This window comes from Watersipora subatra, chromosome 6 (genome assembly GCF_963576615.1).
Source record: "Watersipora subatra chromosome 6, tzWatSuba1.1, whole genome shotgun sequence".
NCBI lineage: Eukaryota > Metazoa > Bryozoa > Gymnolaemata > Cheilostomatida > Watersiporidae > Watersipora > Watersipora subatra.
The window spans coordinates 29,303,813-29,326,624 of NC_088713.1; the positions used below are offsets into that span (position 1 = coordinate 29,303,813).

The following is a 22,812-nucleotide window of genomic DNA, read 5'->3' on the forward strand; positions in this document are numbered from 1 at the left end:
AAAATGGTGATGCAGATACTAATCTGCATCTACTTCAATGTAGATTAGTTATTAGAAAACTAGTCTAACAGGTTTTTGAATAAAGTTGCCAACAAACAAGTTAAAGACCAACACTTGGCCTTTGTAACCATCAGTACCCAGGAAGTCCAGTATGTCATAAGAGATGGGCTGGTGTGCGGCTAAAGTACCAAAGTTTAAGCACTTGCACAGTTATTGGAAGACATGAAAAGGTGGATGAATGGCACAGGTGTCAGCGTGTTCGTCTACCAACATGAATGTTGTACCCTACAGGATGAAATTTTTCGTGGAATTAGATTTCGCAAAAATTTTATTTTCATGCATAATCGCGGATCAAATTATTTGCGAATGAAAACATTTGCGAATAAATCAATCTGTGAAAGCAGCTAGCAGTATAGTAAAACCTTCACATGCATTTACCACATGCTTAGGTTCCTGTTTAGCTAAGAAATTTATGTCGATCACGCTAAGCTATACAGTTTTGGCTGCATCCAGAGGTTTTCATGAATGTTCATCGATGTAGAGGCCTTTGGTTAACCAACAATTTGTGGTAAGTTATGAGTTTTTTCAACATAAAGAACTGCGGGAGACTTTTTCCGATGATGATGCCATGCCGAATTTCGAATAACTTGTGACAACCTTGAAAAGTTTTGTAAAGAATTGTTATTTATTAGCAATGGGCTCAACTCAAAGCCACGACAAAGATTTTAAAAGAGTTTGGAACTCAGCTACTTTTACTAACTCTGCCTAGCAGCTAGTTTTTAATTTGAGGTAGTAGTTATTCTCTCTTGTGTTAAAAAGAAAACTAATTATTCGCGGATTTGACTGCACGCGACCTCGCGAATTACTAAATCCATCAAATATTTCCATCCTGTAGGGTAAGTTCAAATATTTTCCCAACTTACAACCATGACTTTGGACACGGACAGATGACTCTTATGTTAGTAAAGTTGGCTTCTCATGGTATCGCTTTGTTGTGCTGCAAAGTTTTTTATCGCTTGTATAATAGTCGTATCAGGCAGCAAGTTCTCACATGAAGCTATTAGCACTCTATTATCACTATTATCATGAGGCTATTAGCACTAGCATTTAGACGCTAGTTAACCTTAACCAAGCTACAAGGAAGATGGCCGCATCTAATAATTGCAGAAAGCAAGCATACACAGTTAGACTTGAACCTAACATAAAAGCAGCTTTCAACATGCCACATAAACTAAAGGTGTAACTGTAAGTGAGGAATAATTGACGTATTTTAATAGGTGATGAAACCATTTGGTTAGCAGAAGTTTACAACTGAGAGATATTGTATCTTTAGACTGAGAGATATTGTACCTTTCGACTGAGGGATATTGTATCTTTAGACTGAGGTATGTTGTACATTTAGACCAGGAATAGGGAATCTGTGGGAGGAATAGGGAATCTGTGGCTCTCGAGCCATATGTGGCTTTTTGATGATTGCATCTTGCGCTTTGATAAATTAATAGAACAAATAATCCATAATTTTGTTGACAATTTAATTAAAATAATAATACAAATAATGCTGAAATTACTTTAACCGTAAACAAAATAAAAAATAATATTCATTTGATAAAAAAGATATATTATTTGCAACTTTTTGATGTGTAGCATGCAGCAAAGAGTTCCTAGTTCTATTTGTATTCCGCTCTGCGCAGGCTGCACAGAGACCAGACGAGTAATTTTTAGATCAAAAGGTAAACCCTTCAAACCAAAAGATGGCTAAAAGAGAAAAAGACAAGGAGTGTCGGATATTTCAGCAAGATTGGACAGAAGAATTTGCCTTTGTAGAGAGAGCGGGTTTGCAGTGTGTCTAATATGCAATGATAAAATTGCGTCGATAAAAGGGCCAATTATAAATATAAATATTGTTCCAGATTTGCTACAAGCAGTGCTATTGTCTGTCATCAAGCTAACAAGCTTAGCTTTTTGTTACAAGCTTTGATATTAACTAGGGTTATAGTAACTTTAGCTTATATGAACACCTCAGCTTACAACACTGGTGACTAGTTGGTTTGCGAGGCCCCCTCAAAGGATTATTTGAAAGTGCGCAAGTTTTTTGACTTGTCATAAGGAACATCTGGTTTTACAGTAAATTAATTTTTCTCTACTTTTACTATATGTGTTGGGGTTTGTCTTGTAACTTTACACTTTTATTAATATTTTTTCACACAGGTATTGAGATGGACGTAACTGTTATATTCCAAGATGTAATCTTTACTGGCCAATTGATTCACACGAAACAGCTAGTTTTATTATATTTCGCCCACTTTAATTGAGGCACATTACAGTCTTACTAGTGTTTGGTGGATATCTAACTATTGTAAGTACGTATGGGCACGAGTACTTCTTGGCCAACGAGTTTAGACTCACCACCTTCCGTTTTTGTTTGAGTATCGGGTAGCTGGTAGTGCTTGACACGAGTACTTCTTGGCCAACGGGTTTTTCGGATATCGGGTTTGTTGATACGGGTTGTGTGTCTAAAATTTTAAACGTCAGACATATTTTAAAATTTACAATTTTATTATAAGTCTATTAAATTTATTGGTTTTTACTATTTTTTATCGCCTGATATTCATGCTTGCAGCCTTAACCCTTTGAAGTTTGAACCCTAACTGTCGGTTTTCCGGTATTGAGTAGGCTGTGTCAGAATCTCCATCGGCCAGAATTCCAGCATTCACATGGCTTTGTTTACAAAAGCCGTTTTTAAGTAACGGCGTAAACCAATCAAATTAATTTTTGAACAAAATATTAGACCAGAATTTTCACTTTCATTTGTAAGAGTTTTAAAATATCTTTACCTACTTCCTTCATTTTAATAACAAATTTTATTCGAATGATATCTCGAAAAAATCGATACGACTCCTCGTTTGTTGGTGTGTCCAAGAAGAAATGTTTTAATTAATAATTATTTAACATTCAAGTGCTAATATATTTAACTATTTAAATTTGTAATAGTAATAATATAAATATAAAAATGTATTGTTTTTGTGTTTCCTTTGAGTGTGATATTACAATGGTTCTGTGGTCCTATGTATAAGGTTAGCCTCGGGACCTTGATTTGAATTTCTCCCAAGACAAATTTTGACCGCGGACAAAGTGGCACTTCTGCCCACACAAAAATCAGACTGCTGCTATAAAGCAACATTGAAACAACTCAATCAATGGAGATAGGTAAAATACTATAGTTTTCCTTGAAATAGCTTTGACAGGTAACGCACTGTTGGAATGATGAGCCCAAGTATGAATGTTCACAAGTAGTATTGAGCTTGGTAGGCCTACAACTGTCTGTAAGCAATTATCTTATAATTAACAATAATTGCCAGTGGTTTGTTTCTAAGTGTCTCTAAACTCTATTTTCTTCAAAAGATCAAAAATAACAATTATTCTGTCAATACTCAGTAGCCAAAGCACAAATAGCGATACACTTGTACGCTTAGCCCTACTAGTTATGGACTTTCGTGGTTCAATAATTATGTGTGTGTATAGGAGGCGGGCAGTGACAGCTCTTCCTGTTGGCATTTCTCTTTGCCATTGTACTTTTAGACTGAGAGATACTGAATCTTTAGACTGAGGGTTATTGTACCTTTAGACTGAAGGTTATTGAATCTTTAGACTGAGGGATATTGAATTTTTAGACTGAGAGATATTGAATCTTTAGAGTGAGGGACATTGAATCTTTAGACTGAGGGATATTAAATCTATAGACTGAGGGATATTGAATCTTTAGTCTGAGGGATATTGAACCTTTAGACTGAGAGATATTGAATCTTTAGACTGAGGGATGTTGGATCTTTAGACTAAGGGATATTGAATCTTTAGACTGAGAGATATTGTACCTATAGACTGAGGGATATTGAATCGTTAGACTGAGAGATATTGTACCTTTAGACTGAGGGATATTGAATCGTTAGACTGAGGGGTATTGAATCTTTAGACTGAGGGGTATTGAATCTTTAGACTGAGGGATATTGAATGTTTAGACTGAGGGATATTGAATGTTTAGACTGAGGGATATTGAATCTTTAGACTGAGGGATATTGTACCGTTAGAGTGAGGAAGATTGTACTTTCAGACTAAGGCATATTGTACTGTTAGAGTGAAGAAGATTGTACTTTCAGACTAAGGTATATTGTACTGTTAGAGTGAGGAAGATTGTTCTTTCAGACTAAGGCAAATTGTACCTTTAGAGTGAGGTAGATTGTACTTTCAGACTAAGGCATATTGTACTGTTAGAGTGAGGAAGATTGTTCTTTCAGACTAAGGCATATTGTACCTTTAGAGTGAGGGAGATTGTACATTCAGACTAAGGCATATTGTACCGTTAGAGTGATTAAGATTGTACATTCAGACTAATGCATATTGTACCGTTAGAGTGATTAAGATTGTACTTTCAGACTAAGGCATATTGTACTGTTAGAGTGAGGAAGATTGTTCTTTCAGACTAAGGCATATTGTACTATTAGAGTGAGGAAGATTGTATTTTCAGACTAAGGCATATTGTACCGTTAGAGTGAGGAAGATTGTACTTTCAGACTAAGGCATATTGTACTGTTAGAGTGAAGAAGATTGTACTTTCAGACTAAGGTATATTGTACTGTTAGAGTGAGGAAGATTGTTCTTTCAGACTAAGGCAAATTGTACCTTTAGAGTGAGGTAGATTGTACTTTCAGACTAAGGCATATTGTACTGTTAGAGTGAGGAAGATTGTTCTTTCAGACTAAGGCATATTGTACCTTTAGAGTGAGGGAGATTGTACATTCAGACTAAGGCATATTGTACCGTTAGAGTGATTAAGATTGTACTTTCAGACTAAGGCATATTGTACCTTTAGAGTGAGGAAGATTGTACTTTCAGACTAAGGCATATTGTACTATTAGAGTGAGGAACATTGTACTTTCAGATTAAGTGACATGCCTTAACGCCCTTATTAAAATTTTGTCTAAAATAAGCATTAGAAGCCTTAAAATTGCAGGAATCAGCTTGATAAACACTCAACTTTTGCATCATAAACACTCACTATTAGACTCCACCTTGTTAAAAATAGACATCGAATAATGGTTGAGATATTCCTAATTAGTACGTACTCAAAATCATTCAGTAAATACACCATCTGCTAAGGCTCAACTGTATATCCACCTCTTTACTAGAGTTGAATATCATCTGTGTATCCATCCCTTTACTAGAGCTGCATATCAGCTGCGAATCCACCCATGTGCTAAAATCGCTTTTCAGTTGTGTATCCACCCCTTTTCTAAAGTTATCTCTCAGCTGTGTATCCATCCTATGTACTAAAAATGTGTTTAAGCTGTGTATCCACCCCTTTACTAGGTTTATCTATCAGCTGTGCATCCAACCAATGTACTAAACTGCATTTCAGCTGTGTATCCATCCCTTCTCTAGAGCTGATTATCAACTGTGTATCTATTCCCTTACTTGAGCTGCATATCATATGTGTATCCACTCCTTTTTTAAGGATTGCACTTTGTACTAGAGATGCATAGTAGCTTTGTATCTACCTTTTTGTTACGGTTGTGTTAGCAGTCACTATCATTTGTGTAGGCCTACTTATATTTCTGAACCCAGCCAAAACCAACATAATACACTGAACTGAGTTTACAGACTGAGTACAATGCTAGAACCAAAAACATGATTCAAGACCAAATAGTAAAACCAACCAATCAGGTCTCGCTCTAACAGAAGCATGACACAACGTTGTTGTCAATATTTAGGACAAACCAGAGCCGTATAGCTTCACAGAGTCCTTCGACCAATAAATGGAAGTATGTATATAGGTACTTGCTCGTTTCCAGACAAACAAGCAACGCCCACTTTTTTTAAAATTTAAATTATAATAGAGAGGCCGCAACATTAACCAGCAAAAATTATTCCCATTGGCAGTCGCTTTGAAATTAATTGTTGTATCATACACCATTTGAAAGAGGACAAAATTCCTTACAATATGCTACCAATATCTTTTTGTAAAAAAGTAAACGCAAAAGGGTGAGGTATTGAGAGCGAGGTATGAATATTCTATTAGAGTATTAAACTATTTCGATCAAGTTTGTTTGGAAACAAGCGTTTTTGTTTCCGGTTTTTGTCACGGCACTCTGTGAAGCTATACGGCTCTGGGGCAAACAGCCTTTACACAAACCACGTACGTACATACATCAAATTGCACATTACGCAGCTAACAGGTTGCATACCAGTCATGTATCCACACCTTTACTAGATCTGTATATCAGATGTTCATGTACACTTATCCTAGAGTTAGACATCAGTAGGTGTATCCACACCTATTGAGTGGCCTAATTCGTTGTTTATAATTTTGGGATCATCCTCTTGTTAAATGATAGCAGTAGAGCCACTAATCAACAAATTATCAAATCAAAGTATGCACCGACCATAAGCTAAAGGTCTATAAACATATCAGCACTACCCAGTCACCTGAATAACAGAACCACTGAAATAATGATTATTTATTATCAACAATATAGCAAAGATTTTTTACAATGAATAGAAAAGAAACATACTGGACACGTTGTCATTATGAAGGCTTTACAGAGACTTGGACAGCGAGAGACGAGCGGCATTTCCTATACCATCACACGGTAGTTTTAGCTCAGGTTCTCAACAGCACGTATAATATTTAGCCTTTACTCAGTACTCATACTAGTAAGAAAAAACAGGCTTTTACAAGCGCCTGCGACAAAACTCAAGAGTTATTAAAAATATAACAATAAATAATATTATAGAAAGTTTAACGATAAACTGAGCACAATGCTTTACCAATCCTGAAAGAACTTGGACACTATATTGCTATTAGTTTCAGAGAGTCTTTTCCCAAGAGACACAGATATTGGGTTGCCATGATGCACGCTTCCTCCATATCTGCGAATAAATGATAGGTTGTTAACAACTACATCCATGTAGTAGGTGTTATAAGAAGCCTGTCCCCTAATATTATTACAAGTACTCTGGCTATCCAGTTAGAGATCAATTTGTGTAGGGAGCATCTGGGCAATTACTTCTGTGCAGTAAGGTATATGTGTGGCACAGTTGGTAATGCCTCAGGCTGTTGACGTAATTATCTGAAGTTGATTCCTGTATGGTGCAATTTTGTTTCTGACAGATGCGGCCCTCATTGTAGTAAATATTTGACAGCAGCATATTATAGCATTTAGACAAGTTGCGTGGGAATGCATATTTAAATTAACTACTATTTTATAAAACTCGTTGCAGACCATCGCACTAGTATGGCTGGTGATTAAACCACCTACTGCGATATCATGTTTTACGGTTTTTGATCAATCGATCTCATGACATTCTACCACTACCACTACCATTTACCGCTAGTGTCACTCGACCGCATGCTAAACTGCAGATTAATTTTTACTTTAATAATCAATTGGCATTTTTAGAACTTTCATTTTCTCTATAAATGTACCAAGGTCTACCTGATTTGCACATCGAAAATGCGCCCTTGCATGCATTAGGGCAACTGCCTTCAATGAACAGGTTTGTAGATCGTTGTCATGAATATTTTACTCATGTTTACTTCTTTGAGGTTTGACTAATTAATTTTGTCTTGAAAGAATGATTTTACTCCTTTATGCTATATTACTCAATAGTAATCCCTCTTACTTCCTACTAGTTACTTTAACTCTATAGTAATCCCTTCTACTTCCTACTAGCTACTTTAACTCTATAGTAATCCCTCTTACTTCCTACTAGTTACTTTAACTCCATAGTAATCCCTTCTACTTCCTACTAGCTACTTTAACTCTATAGTAATCCCTCTCACTTCCTACTAGCTACTTTAACTCTATAGTAATCCCTTCTACTTCCTACTAGTTACTTTAACTCCATAGTAATCCCTTCTACTTCCTACTAGCTACTTTAACTCTATAGTAATCCCTCTTACTTCCTACTAGTTACTTTAACTCCATAGTAATCCCTCTTACTTCCTACTAGCTACTTTAACTCTATAGTAATCCCTCTTACTTCCTACTAGTTACTTTAACTCCATAGTAATCCCTTCTACTTCCTACTAGTTACTTTAACTCCATAGTAATCCCTCTTACTTCCTACTAGCTACTTTAACTCTATAGTAATCCCTCTTACTTCCTACTAGCTACTTTAACTCTATAGTAATCCCTCTTACTTTTTACTAGCTACTTTAACTCTATAGTAATCCCTCTTACTTCCTACTAGTTACTTTAACTCCATAGTAATCCCTTCTACTTCCTACTAGCTACTTTAACTCTATAGTAATCCCTCTTACTTCCTACTAGCTACTTTAACTCTATAGTAATCCCTCTTACTTCCTACTAGTTACTTTAACTCCATAGTAATCCCTTCTACTTCCTACTAGCTACTTTAACTCTATAGTAATCCCTCTTACTTCCTACTAGCTACTTTAACTCTATAGTAATCCCTCTTACTTCCTACTAGTTACTTTAACTCTATAGTAATCCCTCTTACTTCCTACTAGTTACTTTAACTCCATAGTAATCCCTTCTACATCCTACTAGCTACTTTAACTCTATAGTAATCCCTCTTACTTCCTACTAGCTACTTTAACTCTATAGTAATCCCTCTTACTTCTTACTAGTTAATTTAACTCTATAGTAATTTTTCCTACTTCCTACTAGTTACTTTAACTCTATAGTAATCCCTCTTACTTCCTACTAGCTACTTTAACTCTATAGGAATCCCTCTTACTTCCTACTAGTTACTTTAACTCCATAGTAATCCCTTCTACATCCTACTAGCTACTTTAACTCTATAGTAATCCCTCTTACTTCCTACTAGTTACTTTAACTCCATAGTAATCCCTTCTACATCCTACTAGCTACTTTAACTCTATAGTAATCCCTCTTACTTCCTACTAGCTACTTTAACTCTATAGTAATCCCTCTTACTTCTTACTAGTTAATTTAACTCTATAGTAATTTTTCCTACTTCCTACTAGTTACTTTAACTCTATAGTAATCCCTCTTACTTCCTACTAGCTACTTTAACTCTATAGGAATCCCTCTTACTTCCTACTAGTTACTTTAACTCTATAGTAATCCCTCTTACTTCCTACTAGTTACTTTAACTCTATAGTAATCCCTTTTACTTCCTACTAGCTACTTTAACTCTATAGGAATCCCTCTTACTTCCTACTAGTTACTTTAACTCCATAGTAATCCCTTCTACATCCTACTAGCTACTTTAACTCTATAGTAATCCCTCTTACTTCCTACTAGCTACTTTAACTCTATAGTAATCCCTCTTACTTCTTACTAGTTAATTTAACTCTATAGTAATTTTTCCTACTTCCTACTAGCTACTTTAACTCTATAGTAATTCCTCTTATTTCCTACTAGTTACTTTAACTATAGTAAACCCTTCTAGTCCCTACTAGTTACTTCAACATTATAGTTTTTTCATCATTACATCTAAATACTATGTACTATACACGTATGCCACATGTAATTGCATTTATATGTTTGCACATTTACTATAACTGTGAAAGTTTAGAAGTAGTTTAAAAACAAACTCACCAATTTTTTGAGGTTTCATAAAAATGTACGGGTGTTTTTTCATTATTTCTGATTGATTTTGACGTTTAAGGATCGGCAGAATGTCTCTAGACTAAAATTGCGAAAAGCTTGTCGCGATCAAAGTGCACAGAAAAAATACGTGTGAAATGACATTGCTAGTTTTTATCATTGCGATAGCTGTTGTCGGCTAGTGCTAGAAACATCATTTGTCTCTGTTCTGTTGGTCCCTATGTAGTTACAGCTGTAGGTCTCATAATCACACTTTATATTGGTCTAAGTAGTTTAACCATGATCAAAATTCATCGGGTTTAAATCTTGCAACATTCTGGCAATCGAATCACTTCAAACATCAAAAGCGATCGCAGTAGATAAAAATACTTTTGGAAAAAATTAAAAAGAAGTTGTGCGAAGTCATCTCAAATGTTCTGATATCTTAAAATTTTGAACTACACTAAAAATCTTGTATTTAATGCGTAAAAATTGTTACTTCGTGCATGTCTAAAACGTAACTTTTTTTAATTAGGAAAAATCAATAACTTCCATACATCGTTTTGCATCGGCAATTTCTTAATCCACTTTACGTTCATACGGAAACAAAGAAAGGCCCAAGTCTTGCTACGAAATAACCATAAATAAGATCATCAACCTTGAAGCATAATTTTAATTAAATCCTATAAATGTTACCAACAAAGTTACCTTTTTATAGAATCAAGAATCGATGCATGTTTAACTATTTCTTGCTTCCTTGCCATCTTGTCTTCCTTTGGTTGATACAGCCTACTCAGATCGTCTGCAAAAAATGTCTCTATTGCTTTCACATCTCTTTACACATTACACTGTCTCAGATAGCAGTCTCTGTTTATCAAAATGTATAACTATTGCTGTCAGATCTGTTCATACATAACACTGTCTCAGATAGCAGTCTCTGTCTTTTGTATGCTGCTTGCCAGCTAGCCACAATTAAAATCAACTACTATATTTTATATATATATAAATATCAACTAGCATAAAATGCTAGTTGCTAGTTTTGGTAGTTGCACAAGCAGCTACCAAAACTGCTTGTAATTACAAGCAACAGAAAGCACAACAGGCTCTTGTAATTGCATGCAATAAAATGTTGCATGTGCTTGTCATCACATGCAGTAGGAATGACGGTATATGCGTGTAATCACAAGCAATATCAAAAACGGCAAGTTCTTGTGATCACAAGATATAGACAGGCAGTATATGCTTATAAGCACATGCAGTGAAAATGACTGCAGGTGCTTGAAATTACATGCTGTAGGAAATACTGCATGGCTTGTAACCACATACAATAGCAATGAAAGCAGGTGCTTTTGATCACATGCAATAGCAGTGACAGCAGGTGCTTGTAATCACATGAAATATCAATGACAGCGGGTGCTTGTAATCCCATGCAATGGCAGTGACGGCAGGTTCTTTTAATCCCATGCAATAGCAGTGACAGCAGGTACTTGTAATCACATGCAATAACAAAGGCAGCAGGTGCTTGTAATCACATGCAATAGCAATGACAGCAGGTGCTTGTAATTCCATGCAATAGCAGTGACAGCAGGTGCTTGTAATCACATGCCATAGCAGTGACAGCAAGTGCTTGTAATCACATGCAATAGCAATGACAGCAGGTACTTGTAATCACATGCCAATATCAATGGCAGCAGGTGCTTGTAATCACATGCCATAGTAGCAGTGGCAGCAAGTGCTTGTAATCACATGCAATAGCAATGACAGCAGGTACTTGTAATCACATGCCGATATCAATGACAGCAGGTGCTTGTAATCACATGCCGACATCAATGACAGCAGGTGTTTGTAATCACATGCAATAGTAGTGACATCAAGTGCTTGCAATCACATGCAATAGTAGTGACATCAAGTGCTTGCAATCATCAGTCTAGAGCTCTTGCAAGAATTCTGCTGATTCTTAGTTTTGATAAGCAAACCTGAGTTAAGTTGTTCTGAATTCTTGACATAGTCAGAGTTTTTTAGCTTCTCTGAACTGCAAGATGGGCTGAGAATGCAGGCTAGCAAGTGCTCATCCATTGAACTAGTGGATCTTCTTTGCAGGTACTCAGTCGCTGAAACTGAAAAATAAAATTTTTCTAAAGATTGACCCAAAGTTCTTAAAACAGCTCCATGTATATACAATTGTAAATATACTGGCTGAATATCAACGGTTGCACGGGTAATAAAAAAGTTGTCACACCGAAAAATTCTTTGGCTCATGTATACAACATTTACCATTCTAATTTTTAAAGGAAGTTTAGTTCTGTGTAGTGTGTTTATTGTGTGAAATTTGTACAGCACTGCCTGCAGTGCCTACTACAGATAATCTACATTGATTGCTTTAGTCTTGTTGGCCACGTTTTTTGTGTATTGTGCTCACATTTTTCTTCTGGTATGACTCTACGAATAACACTAGCTGCAGTGCTAAGCGTGAAGCCAAGAGAGATTGACATGTGTAATAGACATGTGCCTAATATATTCTATAGTATAGCGAGTTGAACAGAGTAGTGTGTTAGATAAATGCTCGTCTGCAGAACTACAGGTTCCAATATTAAAGCTAGTGTAAAGCAGATTTTCCATTCCTAAAGCTTTATCGCTGTAACTAGACATATGGACAGACAAACAGAATACAGACAAACGCTGAAACTTATATATATACAATGTAAGTTGTAGAGTTTTATTGCCGTGAATAGTTCATAGCTCAAATCCATGAGCCGCTAGTATGGGCACAAATACAAAATGTTATTCAAAAAGGGTAAATAGTGGCTTCACTTCAATGAATGTTTGTCTGCTGGAGTTTGGGCTGTCTGGCTGGCAATGCTATGCCTTCGAAAAAACACTAAACGCTATTGCCTTGCGATAAAAGCAGGGTGACCACTAGCTTGGGCCAGCTGGTTTAAAGAAAAATTCAGCTGGAAGAAAGCCAGCTAGTTGAGAAAGGACCAGTCGGCCTTCTCGACATGGAGGGATTGGGCTAGGCTATATAAAGGTTTATGATGCCTTCTCTCAGGAGGAGAGCTCAAAAGTGAGACACATACACTTATATTGTAATACTCTTTACTATCATGCTTTGAGAACTGATTAATAAAATATATATTAATGGGGATCGCGAAGTGGTTAGTTTTTCTGGTGTGGAGAGGTAAAGGGTGGCATAGAATCCTTTGCACTGTTTGCTATCATTGTACTGAAAATATAAACATTATTATATATATTAATATATATTCGATTATATGTTAAGGGTTGAACAAAATCTTTTAAATCGTAAAATCTTGGCCTGAAGAAATAGGTGATACTCTTGCAATACTGCAATACTGCAATACTGCAATACTGCAATACTGCAATACTGCAATACTGCACATTTCATATCATGATATTAATTGTTCAGAAAATGTTCTGTGAGAAAAAGACGGAACTAACCAAGTCTTTTTTGGAAATTCATTTAGGAAAACCTTTAATGGCAAGGATTGGGCCATTCTGTTAGCATAATGCTACACACTGACAGCCCTGTGTACGTTGAGATATGGTGTCAAAGTTGTAGAGATTGTGTTACAGTGAATGATTAAATTGTGGCTTGTAATTCTCTGGCAGCATGCACGATCATACGTAAACAGTTGAAACGTGATGCTGATAGAGATTATGAGATTTCTTAGAAACAATAGCGAATAAAGGATCTCAGCCATACATTATATGGGAAATTTGACATCGTGGTACTGACAATGATTTGCAGTTGGCATCAGATAGGCAGCATAAATGTCAGATGCAAGTTTATGAGTTTATATCTAATTATTATTTGGGTGGAAAGGATTGTTCTTGGGTGGGTATTCCTCTAACTAAAACTGAGGTCATACCAAGCGATAGTGACACTAAATAAACATTTAATGAGATGATGTCACGAGACGCTCAACAGTAGTTAACAGGTTATCCAAACATTGGCAAATATTTTTGTTACATAAGATACACAAATACACGCTTTGATTAAGAGGAATGACTTTTTTCTATCATTTTACCAGAAGTCAGAAGTCTTTGTATTTTACTGACAGAATCTCATTCGGAAAAAAGCAGAGAAAATAACAATGGGGAAAGTGTTTAGCGTCAAATTGCCCACTGAGGGTGCCTTTTGGACTGAGTAAACAAGCAAACAGATGATGCTAAGCAGCCAAAAGGGCAGCAGTAGATGATGCTGTAAGTGCCTACATGTCATCCTGTTTTTCATCCAATAACTTTGGATGAAAAACAAGATTTTACACCACACTGATGAATTGCTAACGTGTTTAGGTACAAAGATTCACTATACTAGGTCAAATCATGGAAGAATACTAGGAACAAGCGATCATAACTGGATAAACAAGCGATTGTACGAGCGATCGTACGAGCGATCGTACGAGTGATCGTACAAATCATCGTACAAGCGATCGGACAATCGATCGGAAAATCGATCAGACAAGCGATCGTAAACTCGATCGTAAAATTGATCGTACAAGCGATCGTACAAGCGATCGTACAATTGATCGTACAGCAATCATAACTTCATAAATAAAAAATGCTAGCATGTGCGAAACATTTGGTTTCTTAGGCAAGTTTTACACAATTAACTTGTGCTTTTTGCTCCTGATCTAAATCATCAACATAATCAGGATTTTGGAATTATAAATAATACTGTCTAAATTAGCTGCCAGCCTCATAACCGGCTGCCACTTTAAATGAATATCAGGCTATGCAGTGACTTAAGAATCAATAACTGTGGGCATCATGCCGCCTTCCACATTTGTCAGAATAACTGAGTGTAGGCTAGCATTAATAACCCTTCTCTATTGTTGGTTTAATTGCAAAATACTCTGATCTATATTTTGCTTGTAAAATAAATTCTAAATTAAAACAATTAACAAAAGTAATGCATATCGTAGAGTCAGTGAAAACCGGAAGCTATTTTGAAAAACACGCGAAGAGTGCAAACTCGGTGTGACATAATTTTTACGCTACAGTTTGTTTGCACCACATCGTCTATTAATAAACATTCCAGCGTTACCTGAAATGCACACTTTTGCATAATTGCTTTACTAGATGTAGAGGTGATTATCCGTCAGCAAAAAAAGAAAAATCATCTTTGAACACAAACTGTGGCTAACACAATAATTCGAGTCAAAATAAACTATTTTTTGTTCTCTTAACATGTAGAGATTTTAAAATGTAGTTCTATGCCAGAAGTAACATATTTCACAAAAATATAAACAGTGTCAATGTGCACCATTGGTTATCAGAAAAAAGTGAATGGCTGGAGCCAAGCATTGCGAGCGAACAACTCAGCAAGAGATGCACTGTCTACCGGAGCTGTATGTACCTGCTACAGAATGAATGGAGGCGCAAGCCCTTGCTACAGAACGACATAAGGTGCTAGCGCCTGCTACAAAATGACTAAAGATGCAAGCATTGTTACAGAATGGCTGAAAGTGCTAGCACCTGCTACAGAATGACTAAAAGCGCAAACACCTGCGACAGAATGGCTCGATTAGCAAGTACTAGCTAAAGAATGGTTAGATGTGCAAGCACCTGCTACAGAATGGTTGAATGTGCAGGCACTTGCAACACATAGATTGAGGTGCAAGCACCTGCGAAAAGTAGCTAAAGGGGCAAGCACTTGTTATAGAATGACTAAATGTGCAAGCACCTGCTTTAAAGTGTTTGAAGATACGATCCTCCACTAAAAAACTGGTGTGTGAAACCTTAGCTATCTTCTATAGTAATGAGAAAAATTACAAATTAACATATAAATGACTTTACTGCTAGGAAGTGAAGAGAAACTCACCTTTTCCTTGTGCTGATTGGATAAAAAAGAAACAAACAACCAGAGCTGGAATATTCTTTGGCTGCCATGGAGCAGGTATAACAGGCATTCTTAAAGCCCACTCAAGAGTCTCGACTGTTCCAATGGGCACGTTGGAGCATAAACGACCAGCTTCAAATGACTTCTTATACCATTGAACGACAACGGAAGGTGCTCACAAACAAGAAATGCTTTGCTGTTAGAATTCTTTGGTTCGAGAAAATCGGCTAATTTTTCAAAGCAACGGTGAAGAGATGATTAAAATGCTTTAGAGCCGTCAAATGATGCCGCACTCGATACGAATGACGTGAGAGGGTAATTGGAGATGGTCTTTTATGATATGCTGCTTTGCTGCCGTGCCCGACCACTCCTGACTTTTATAATTAGTTTCTTTATCTCTCTTCCTCTTGACTTCGATACAAATGAAGGATGCTGCTAGATAAGCTAACAGCAAGGATTCACCAAGCATTATATGCTCTTTGTTAGCAAACAAACTTGTTAAATCTATTTGCTGAGTAGCTCGATGAGTCTAGTAAGAACCTACTGAAAGAAATTGGATATGAAACCGTACAGTTGATCCTTAACTGAAAACTATCTTTAAATAAACAATTACATCTAATTGCATGTGTTTACGGTTATAGAGACCTACTTTAGATAAAAACTTACATCTGTGTAAGTGTGTGTGGCTCAGTAGACCTACTTTTGACAGAAACTTACACCTGCGTAAGTGTGTGTGGTTCAGCAGACCTACTTTTGATAAAAACTTACATCTGCCTGTGTGCGCATGACAGTGTCGGCATACGCGCGCCTACACACTGTCTGTGCGCGTGTGCATGTATGCGCATGCATGTGCGCGCATGTCACACTGTTGCACTGTCATATGTCACACTGTCATGTGCACAAGTGCGTATGCGCACGCACACGTGCACATGTGCGTATGGGTGCGTGCGCATACGCGCACATGCGTGTACACACAGATTTAAGTTTCTATCTGTCTGCGCATGCGCATGGGTTTTTCTAGAGACCTGTTTCAGATGGAAAGTTACATATGTGTATGTGTGTGTGTGTGTGCATGCATGTGTGGGTGTGTTGCTCTGTGGGGTTGCTTTAGAGGGAAACATCTGTCTGTGTATGTGCGTGGCTCTACAGACCTACTTCATGTAGAAATGTACATGACATGCTACAGCCGCTGATGTGTGGCATTAGCTGACATGTGTCTGCAAACTGATGTGTGACAGCAGCTTACTGTATGTGTGACAGCAGCTGATATGTGACAGTCGCTGACATGTGTCAGCATGCAGCTAATGCGTTACAACAGCTGACATATGATGCCAGTTGACATGTGACAGCTGATGGCATGTGACAGCAGCTATTGTTTAACAACATTTAATGTGTGATATCGGGTTATGTGTGACGGCAGCTGACATCTGACAGCAGCTGATGTATGACAGGTAGTTGTGTGAATTTCAATTACACAACAGTCTGGGCCAGTTACCATGGAAATATCTTAACTGACAGATGATTGTGAAAAACTCAGTTCCAGCATGAACGAGTTCTCTGTATCATTTGAATAAATGGTTAGTTTATTTTGTCCGGTAGACATTGCTACCAAGCATCAACGAAAAAATGATCTACTTGCAAAAAATTCCATAGTAACCTTTCCTTCAAGGTGCAAAAAAAAGTCTGAATCGTGACTCTAAAAAATAAAGTGCAACAATCATTTGCAATAATAACAAAATAATAAAGCATAAACAATAATAGAACATAAAGATTAATATATATAATATAATACAGTACACTACAATGTAATAAGGCTCTTTCTTTGTTATATGGTAGGTCTTAAGATACTGAGTACACAAACTAAAATGAATTTACTGGAAACAGGAGTAAGTACAGAAGATGTAGAGACTAGTTAAATACCATGTAAGCCATGCATGGGCAACCTTTGTTCACATGTGGGCCAGTTTATGTTTTCCAAGACTGGCCACGGGCCAGAAGTCCTAATTATAGAGTTGCATTATATGTATGTATACATATATACTTATAATTTTATATATACTATGCAGATAAACATATATTAAATTACTGAATTTTTTATTCATTTGTCCTGATGAGTCCTCATTTACCTTGGTAGTTTTTCTCATAAAAGTTGCCTGTTGCTCTGTATTCACGCGCAAGCGAACAAAATAGTCTGTCAGCTTGTTCTGAAGGGACGGGTGTTTTATTTGGTGATGGTGTTTAAAGGTTGACTTGCAATAAAATTCACATTACAGTTATTTAGTATGAAAAGATTCACCATGTCTTACTCTGTTGTGTTGTAGGTGCCAAGAATGTGGGAATGTGATTACAAGCTCTTAAAAGCTCAAAAACGAAAAGCCGCCGTAGATTAGAATCTCTTTATTTCGATGACGTAACCACGAAATTTGGTTATCGTCTTGTCACGCATGTTCTCACGTGAATTGAAAGGCCAATAAAAAGCTCAATATAAAACTTATCGTAATACTAGTTTGCAGCAAACACTTCGGGTTTTACCGAAGACCCCGTCTCAAATATGGATGCTCGCTACTTTACAGTTTTGTTTCAGCCTGGTCTAATTGGCAAGTCAAAATCTGATCATGTGACCCAATACTTCGCAAATAATTTTTGCAGCACTTTTCGATTATCACAGGAGACCAACCGGCTCATCATGATTATCAGACAATGGTATGTACTCCTTCGAGGTAAGGTTAAAATGTTTAATGAATTTTTACGGTAAGTTATAAGATATCACTGCTAAAAGTGACAGCATTAAAATAACGATAAAACTGATGCGTAAGAACAATAGACATAGTTTTATTGAATGCGTGAAGTATATTTGTGAAAATATTTCGATGATTAAGATTGCATGAAAGTGTAAACAGAAACCATCTTTCACAACTACATCACATTTGAGCCGTTTTGGAAAGGGAATCCAAACTACGGCAGTCTCATGGGGCTGCGATTTTCTGTTCGTTTTTGAGCTTTTAAGAGCTTGTAATCACCTTTCTACATATTTAGCACCTACAACACAACAGAGTAAGACATGGTGAATCTTTTGATACCAAATAACTGTAATGTGAATTTTGTTGCAAGTGAACCTTTAAGCTTCGCCAAATGCACTAAATAAATGCACATGGATCTTAGTACCTGGATATTTAGCCTACTACATCGAGGCCTACTACAGCGAGGCCTATTACATCGAGGCCTTGGCATTCAAATACAAGGCTGCTACAGTTAAACTTGTTAAACTTCCTCAGTGAGAAACCTGTATTTAAAAAAGCGACATTGCATAATTTCTCACGGCACACTTGAGGATCTCACTCGGCACAGTGGTTGAAAATCGCTTGTCTATCTATCCACATGTTTGTATGTATCTATCTATTTATATATCTATTTATATATCTATATTTCTACATATCTATCTATCTGTCTATCTATATGCCTGTCTATCTATCTATCTATCTATCTATCTATCTATCTATCTATCTATCTATCTTTTTTATCTATCTATCTATTTATATATCTATCTTTCTACATATCTATCTATCTATCTGTCTATCTATATGCCTGTCTATCTATCTATCTATCTATCTATTTATATATCTATTTATATATCTATCTTTCTACATATCTATCTATCTATCCATCTATCTATTTATCTATCTACCTACCTACCTATCTATCTACATGTTTGTATCTAACTATATCTTTATCTCTCTATCTCTCTGTCTGCCTGTCTGTCTATCTATCTACATGTATGTATGTATCTATGTTTCTACTTATGCATCTATCTATTTATCTATCTATATATCTATCTCTTTATCTATATCTCTATCTATCATCTATGCATGTAGCCTAGTGGCAGCTGCGCAAAAGGCTAGTGCTGGCGTGGCTGGTTCAGAAAGTGCTGTTGGCTTTTCCATGAATTATTTATACCTACTGCTTTCTATGCAAACACCGTGTGTGATTCTCAAATTATCTGAGTTTATTAATATCCTATTGTGGCGTTGGTTCCTGTTTGAACTTTTGTAACATTATTGATTGCCTCCATCCACAGCTTCCGTTACAAGAAAATAGACTATATTTAGGGCTAAAACTCTAAGTATATGTTGAAACTATGATGAGCTTTAGAACACAAGTTCAATGCTTACTGTCTGATGCAGAAACTGCACCAGACCTATTATATAGGTCTGGTTCATAGGGCATATATATGGTCTATATAATGGTACTGTGTAGGTATTTATCACTGAATAACAAACAGAATATTTAATATAAATCATATCTTGGTGAGCAGCTTGTCAGATTTCAACTGCAGAGTCCTCCATAGTAGTGTCATGCATGTTTGCTGCCGTGTTGCTGCCCTTTTGCTGTCAAGAATCACTTAGGTTCATGTACTTGCTGTCGAGTGTCACATTGTTTTATGCACTTACCGCCGACTGCCATATCGGTTTATGCACTTTGGCTGTCAAAAGTCACATAGGTTTATGCACTTGCTGTTGAGTGTCACATAAGGCTACATACTTGCTGTTGAGTGTTGCATAGGGCTACATACTTGCTGTCGAGTGTCACACACGGTTATGTGTTGCTGTCGAAAGTCACTGAGGTTTATTTACTTGCTGTTCAGTGTCACATCAGTTGATTTACTTTTGCTGCCATGAGTCACACAGGTTTATGCAATTGCTGTCGAGTGTCACTTAGGGTTATGCACTTGCTGTCCAGTGTCACATAAGATTAAGTGTTTTTGCTGTTAATTGTTACATAGGTTCATGGCTTGATTTGAACCTGATCAACTGAAATGGCATATGCTGTCGAGTGTCACTTCAGTTTATGCACTTTTGCTGTCGTGCCCCACATCGGTTTATGTACTATTGATATTGTGTGTCATATAGGTTCATGTACTTTGCCTGCAAAATTTTACATACTGTAGGTCTTTACTCATCGTCATTCTAAAATCCCTAATGTTCTTTCAAGTCTGTTTTTGCTCTACCAATCCTTTCACTTTTGTCTATTTATATAATAAACACAGGTGCATTTTAGTTATGAATAGTTTTATTACAAATAAATGTAACATAATATTTTTGTTGTTATTAAAAATAACAACAAAAACTTTATTGTTATCCGGATAACTATTAGTTATCAGAATAATAATACAATAAAAGCTACCATTATCATTCAGCTTATTAATAATTAAAATTAAGACAAAGGATTATTCAAAACATTTTTCTGTATTGCCATTGGTTATTTTAAACGGTAACTACCAATCTTGCTGTTTATAAGGCTTAATAATTAACGACTCAGAACTAATTGATGCAAAATTTATTTGTTATAGTTAGCTCTCCTCATTGGACAGTTTATGATTTTATTGTAATTCTTTTTCTCAGCTTCCTTTGAGAATTGTTGTTAATAATAGGTGACTGTTACATCAAGTTGTTAAGTTGTCAGAAATGGTAAAGTGCAGTGTGGACGTCAAAGCCTTTTTATTTTTGCATTTTAAATGTACCAACAATTATGCAATCACAGAATTGCAATCACGCAATTAGTGAGACTAAAACGTTGCCCAATATGGGGCTCGTGTCGAGGAAATTCCGCTTATTAACTCAACAGAGATAATTTTGCAATAGATGTACCTATTTTTATTCTCTCTGCTTTATGACAGGAAAGGAGAGCGAACAGACTGAGGCACAGACGAACAGACGGACAACAACTAATAATAACACAGATGTAACTTAATCTAATTATCAGGATGATAAACAAACATTACAATGATTGCAACAGTAACAGTAATAGTGATGATGAGGAAAGCAATTCAGAGTGGGTGGATGTCAAGGTGTGTACATGTCAGGCTGTGTTCATGTCCAGGAGTGTGTATATCAGGGTGTGTACATGTCAAAGTGTGTTTATGTCAAGGTGTGTTCATGTCAAGCTGTGTTCATGTCTAGGGGTGTGTATATCAGGGTGTGTACATGCCAAAGTGTGTTTATGTCAAGGTGTGTTCATGTCAAGCTGTTTTCATGTTCAGGGGTGTGTATATCAGGGTGTGTACATGTCAAAGTGTGTTTATGTCAATGTGTGTTCATGTCAAGCTGTTTTCATGTTCAGGGGTGTGTATATCAGGGTGTGTACATGTCAAAGTGTGTTTATGTCAATGTGTGTTCATGTCAAGCTGTTTTCATGTCCAGGGGTGTGTATATCAGGGTGTGTACATGTCAAAGTGTGTTTATGTCAATGTGTGTTCATGTCAAGCTGTTTTCATGTTCAGGGGTGTGTATATCAGGATGTGTACATGTCAAAGTGTGTTTAGGTCAAGGTGTGTTCATGTCAGGCTGTGTTCATGTCTAGGGGTGTGTATATCAGGGTGTGTACATGTCAAAGTGTGTTTATGTCAAGGTGTGTTCATGTCAAGATGTGTGTGTGTGTGTGTGTGTGTGTGAGTGAGTGAGTGAGTGCGTGCGTGTGTGTCAGAATGTTTACATGTTAAAGAGTGTGTTTATCAGGGTGTGTACATGTCAAGGTGTGTGCATACCAGGGTGTGTAACATGTCAAGGAGTGTGCATATCAGGTTTTGGTCCATATTCACTCAGATTATATTAAAATCAGATAGATCAAGATCTGTGCGGGCTGAAATGGTATTTCTGAACTCAAAATCTTAATTTTATATATGTCATGGTACCACCTCTTGCTATAACAAAGGGTTATAACTCCACCTTGAAGGGTTATAACCAAACACTAATTATTATATTATAACCACACACTAATTATTATTATATTATAAACACACACTAATTGTAATATCTTGCCTGTTTCGTAAAATATCTAAATAAACCACTACGAAATACATGCATATAGTTTAAATAAAATGGCATTATAAAGCAGTCCCTTTTTGAGAAATACAAGCTACAGCATTACCGGAAAATACAAGCTACAAGGTGATAATAGTGAGGTTACGTACAACGTAACCCCACTACTAGCAGGTTAGTTGTTTTACTGCAATTTTCGTAAAATATCTGTTACTACTAGCAACAGATATTTTACTGGTAGTAAGCCTAGCAGTACCTGATAGCTCTTTTAGCTTCAATCAGATCACCTACAGTTGGGTGTTTAAAGGGTGATTCTCAGGAACCAGGCGAAGTCTTAAGCCAAAATATTTTAGAAAGTTTGCAGAATGCACGCCACATATACATGTGAATCTTGAATAAAATTTACTAGAAAATGTGAAAATGTGAGCCGTTTATGCAAATGAACAAACACCTGCAGGCACACCAGGTGTAGGGTGTGGGTGTTTAATTGGGTGTGCAGGCACACCCAATTAAACAAACAAAACAATAAACAAAAGGAGACTTATTGACTTAGAGACTTATAGGA

At 36.5% G+C, this 22,812-nt stretch overlaps 1 protein-coding gene across 1 annotated transcript; it reads right to left on the reverse strand.

Moving 5' to 3' along the window:
- Nucleotides 1-6,590: 6,590 nt before the first annotated feature.
- LOC137398886 (uncharacterized) lies at nt 6,591-15,870 on the reverse strand. The gene is made up of 4 exons (XM_068085052.1): nt 15,415-15,870; nt 11,549-11,689; nt 10,281-10,374; nt 6,591-6,924 (listed from the first exon to the last, which is right to left on the reverse strand). The coding sequence occupies exons 1-4, from the start codon at nt 15,500-15,502 to the stop codon at nt 6,819-6,821; spliced, it is 429 nt and encodes a 142-aa protein (XP_067941153.1). The 5' UTR covers nt 15,503-15,870; the 3' UTR covers nt 6,591-6,818.
- Nucleotides 15,871-22,812: the final 6,942 nt, after the last annotated feature.

What these genes read in the sequence shown, in the direction of transcription:
- LOC137398886 (XM_068085052.1), bottom strand. Translation starts at nt 15,502, where the DNA reads ATGCCTGTTATACCTGCTCCATGGCAGCCAAAGAATATTCCAGCTCTG. An exon ending in CCAATCAGCACAAGGAAAAG is followed by an intron (nt 11,690 to 15,414) that starts GTGAGTTTCTCT and finishes TTTATTTTTCAG; the next exon opens with TTTCAGCGACTGAGTACCTG. An exon ending in ATTCTTGATTCTATAAAAAG is followed by an intron (nt 6,925 to 10,280) that starts GTAACTTTGTTG and finishes ATTTATTCGCAG; the next exon opens with ATATGGAGGAAGCGTGCATC.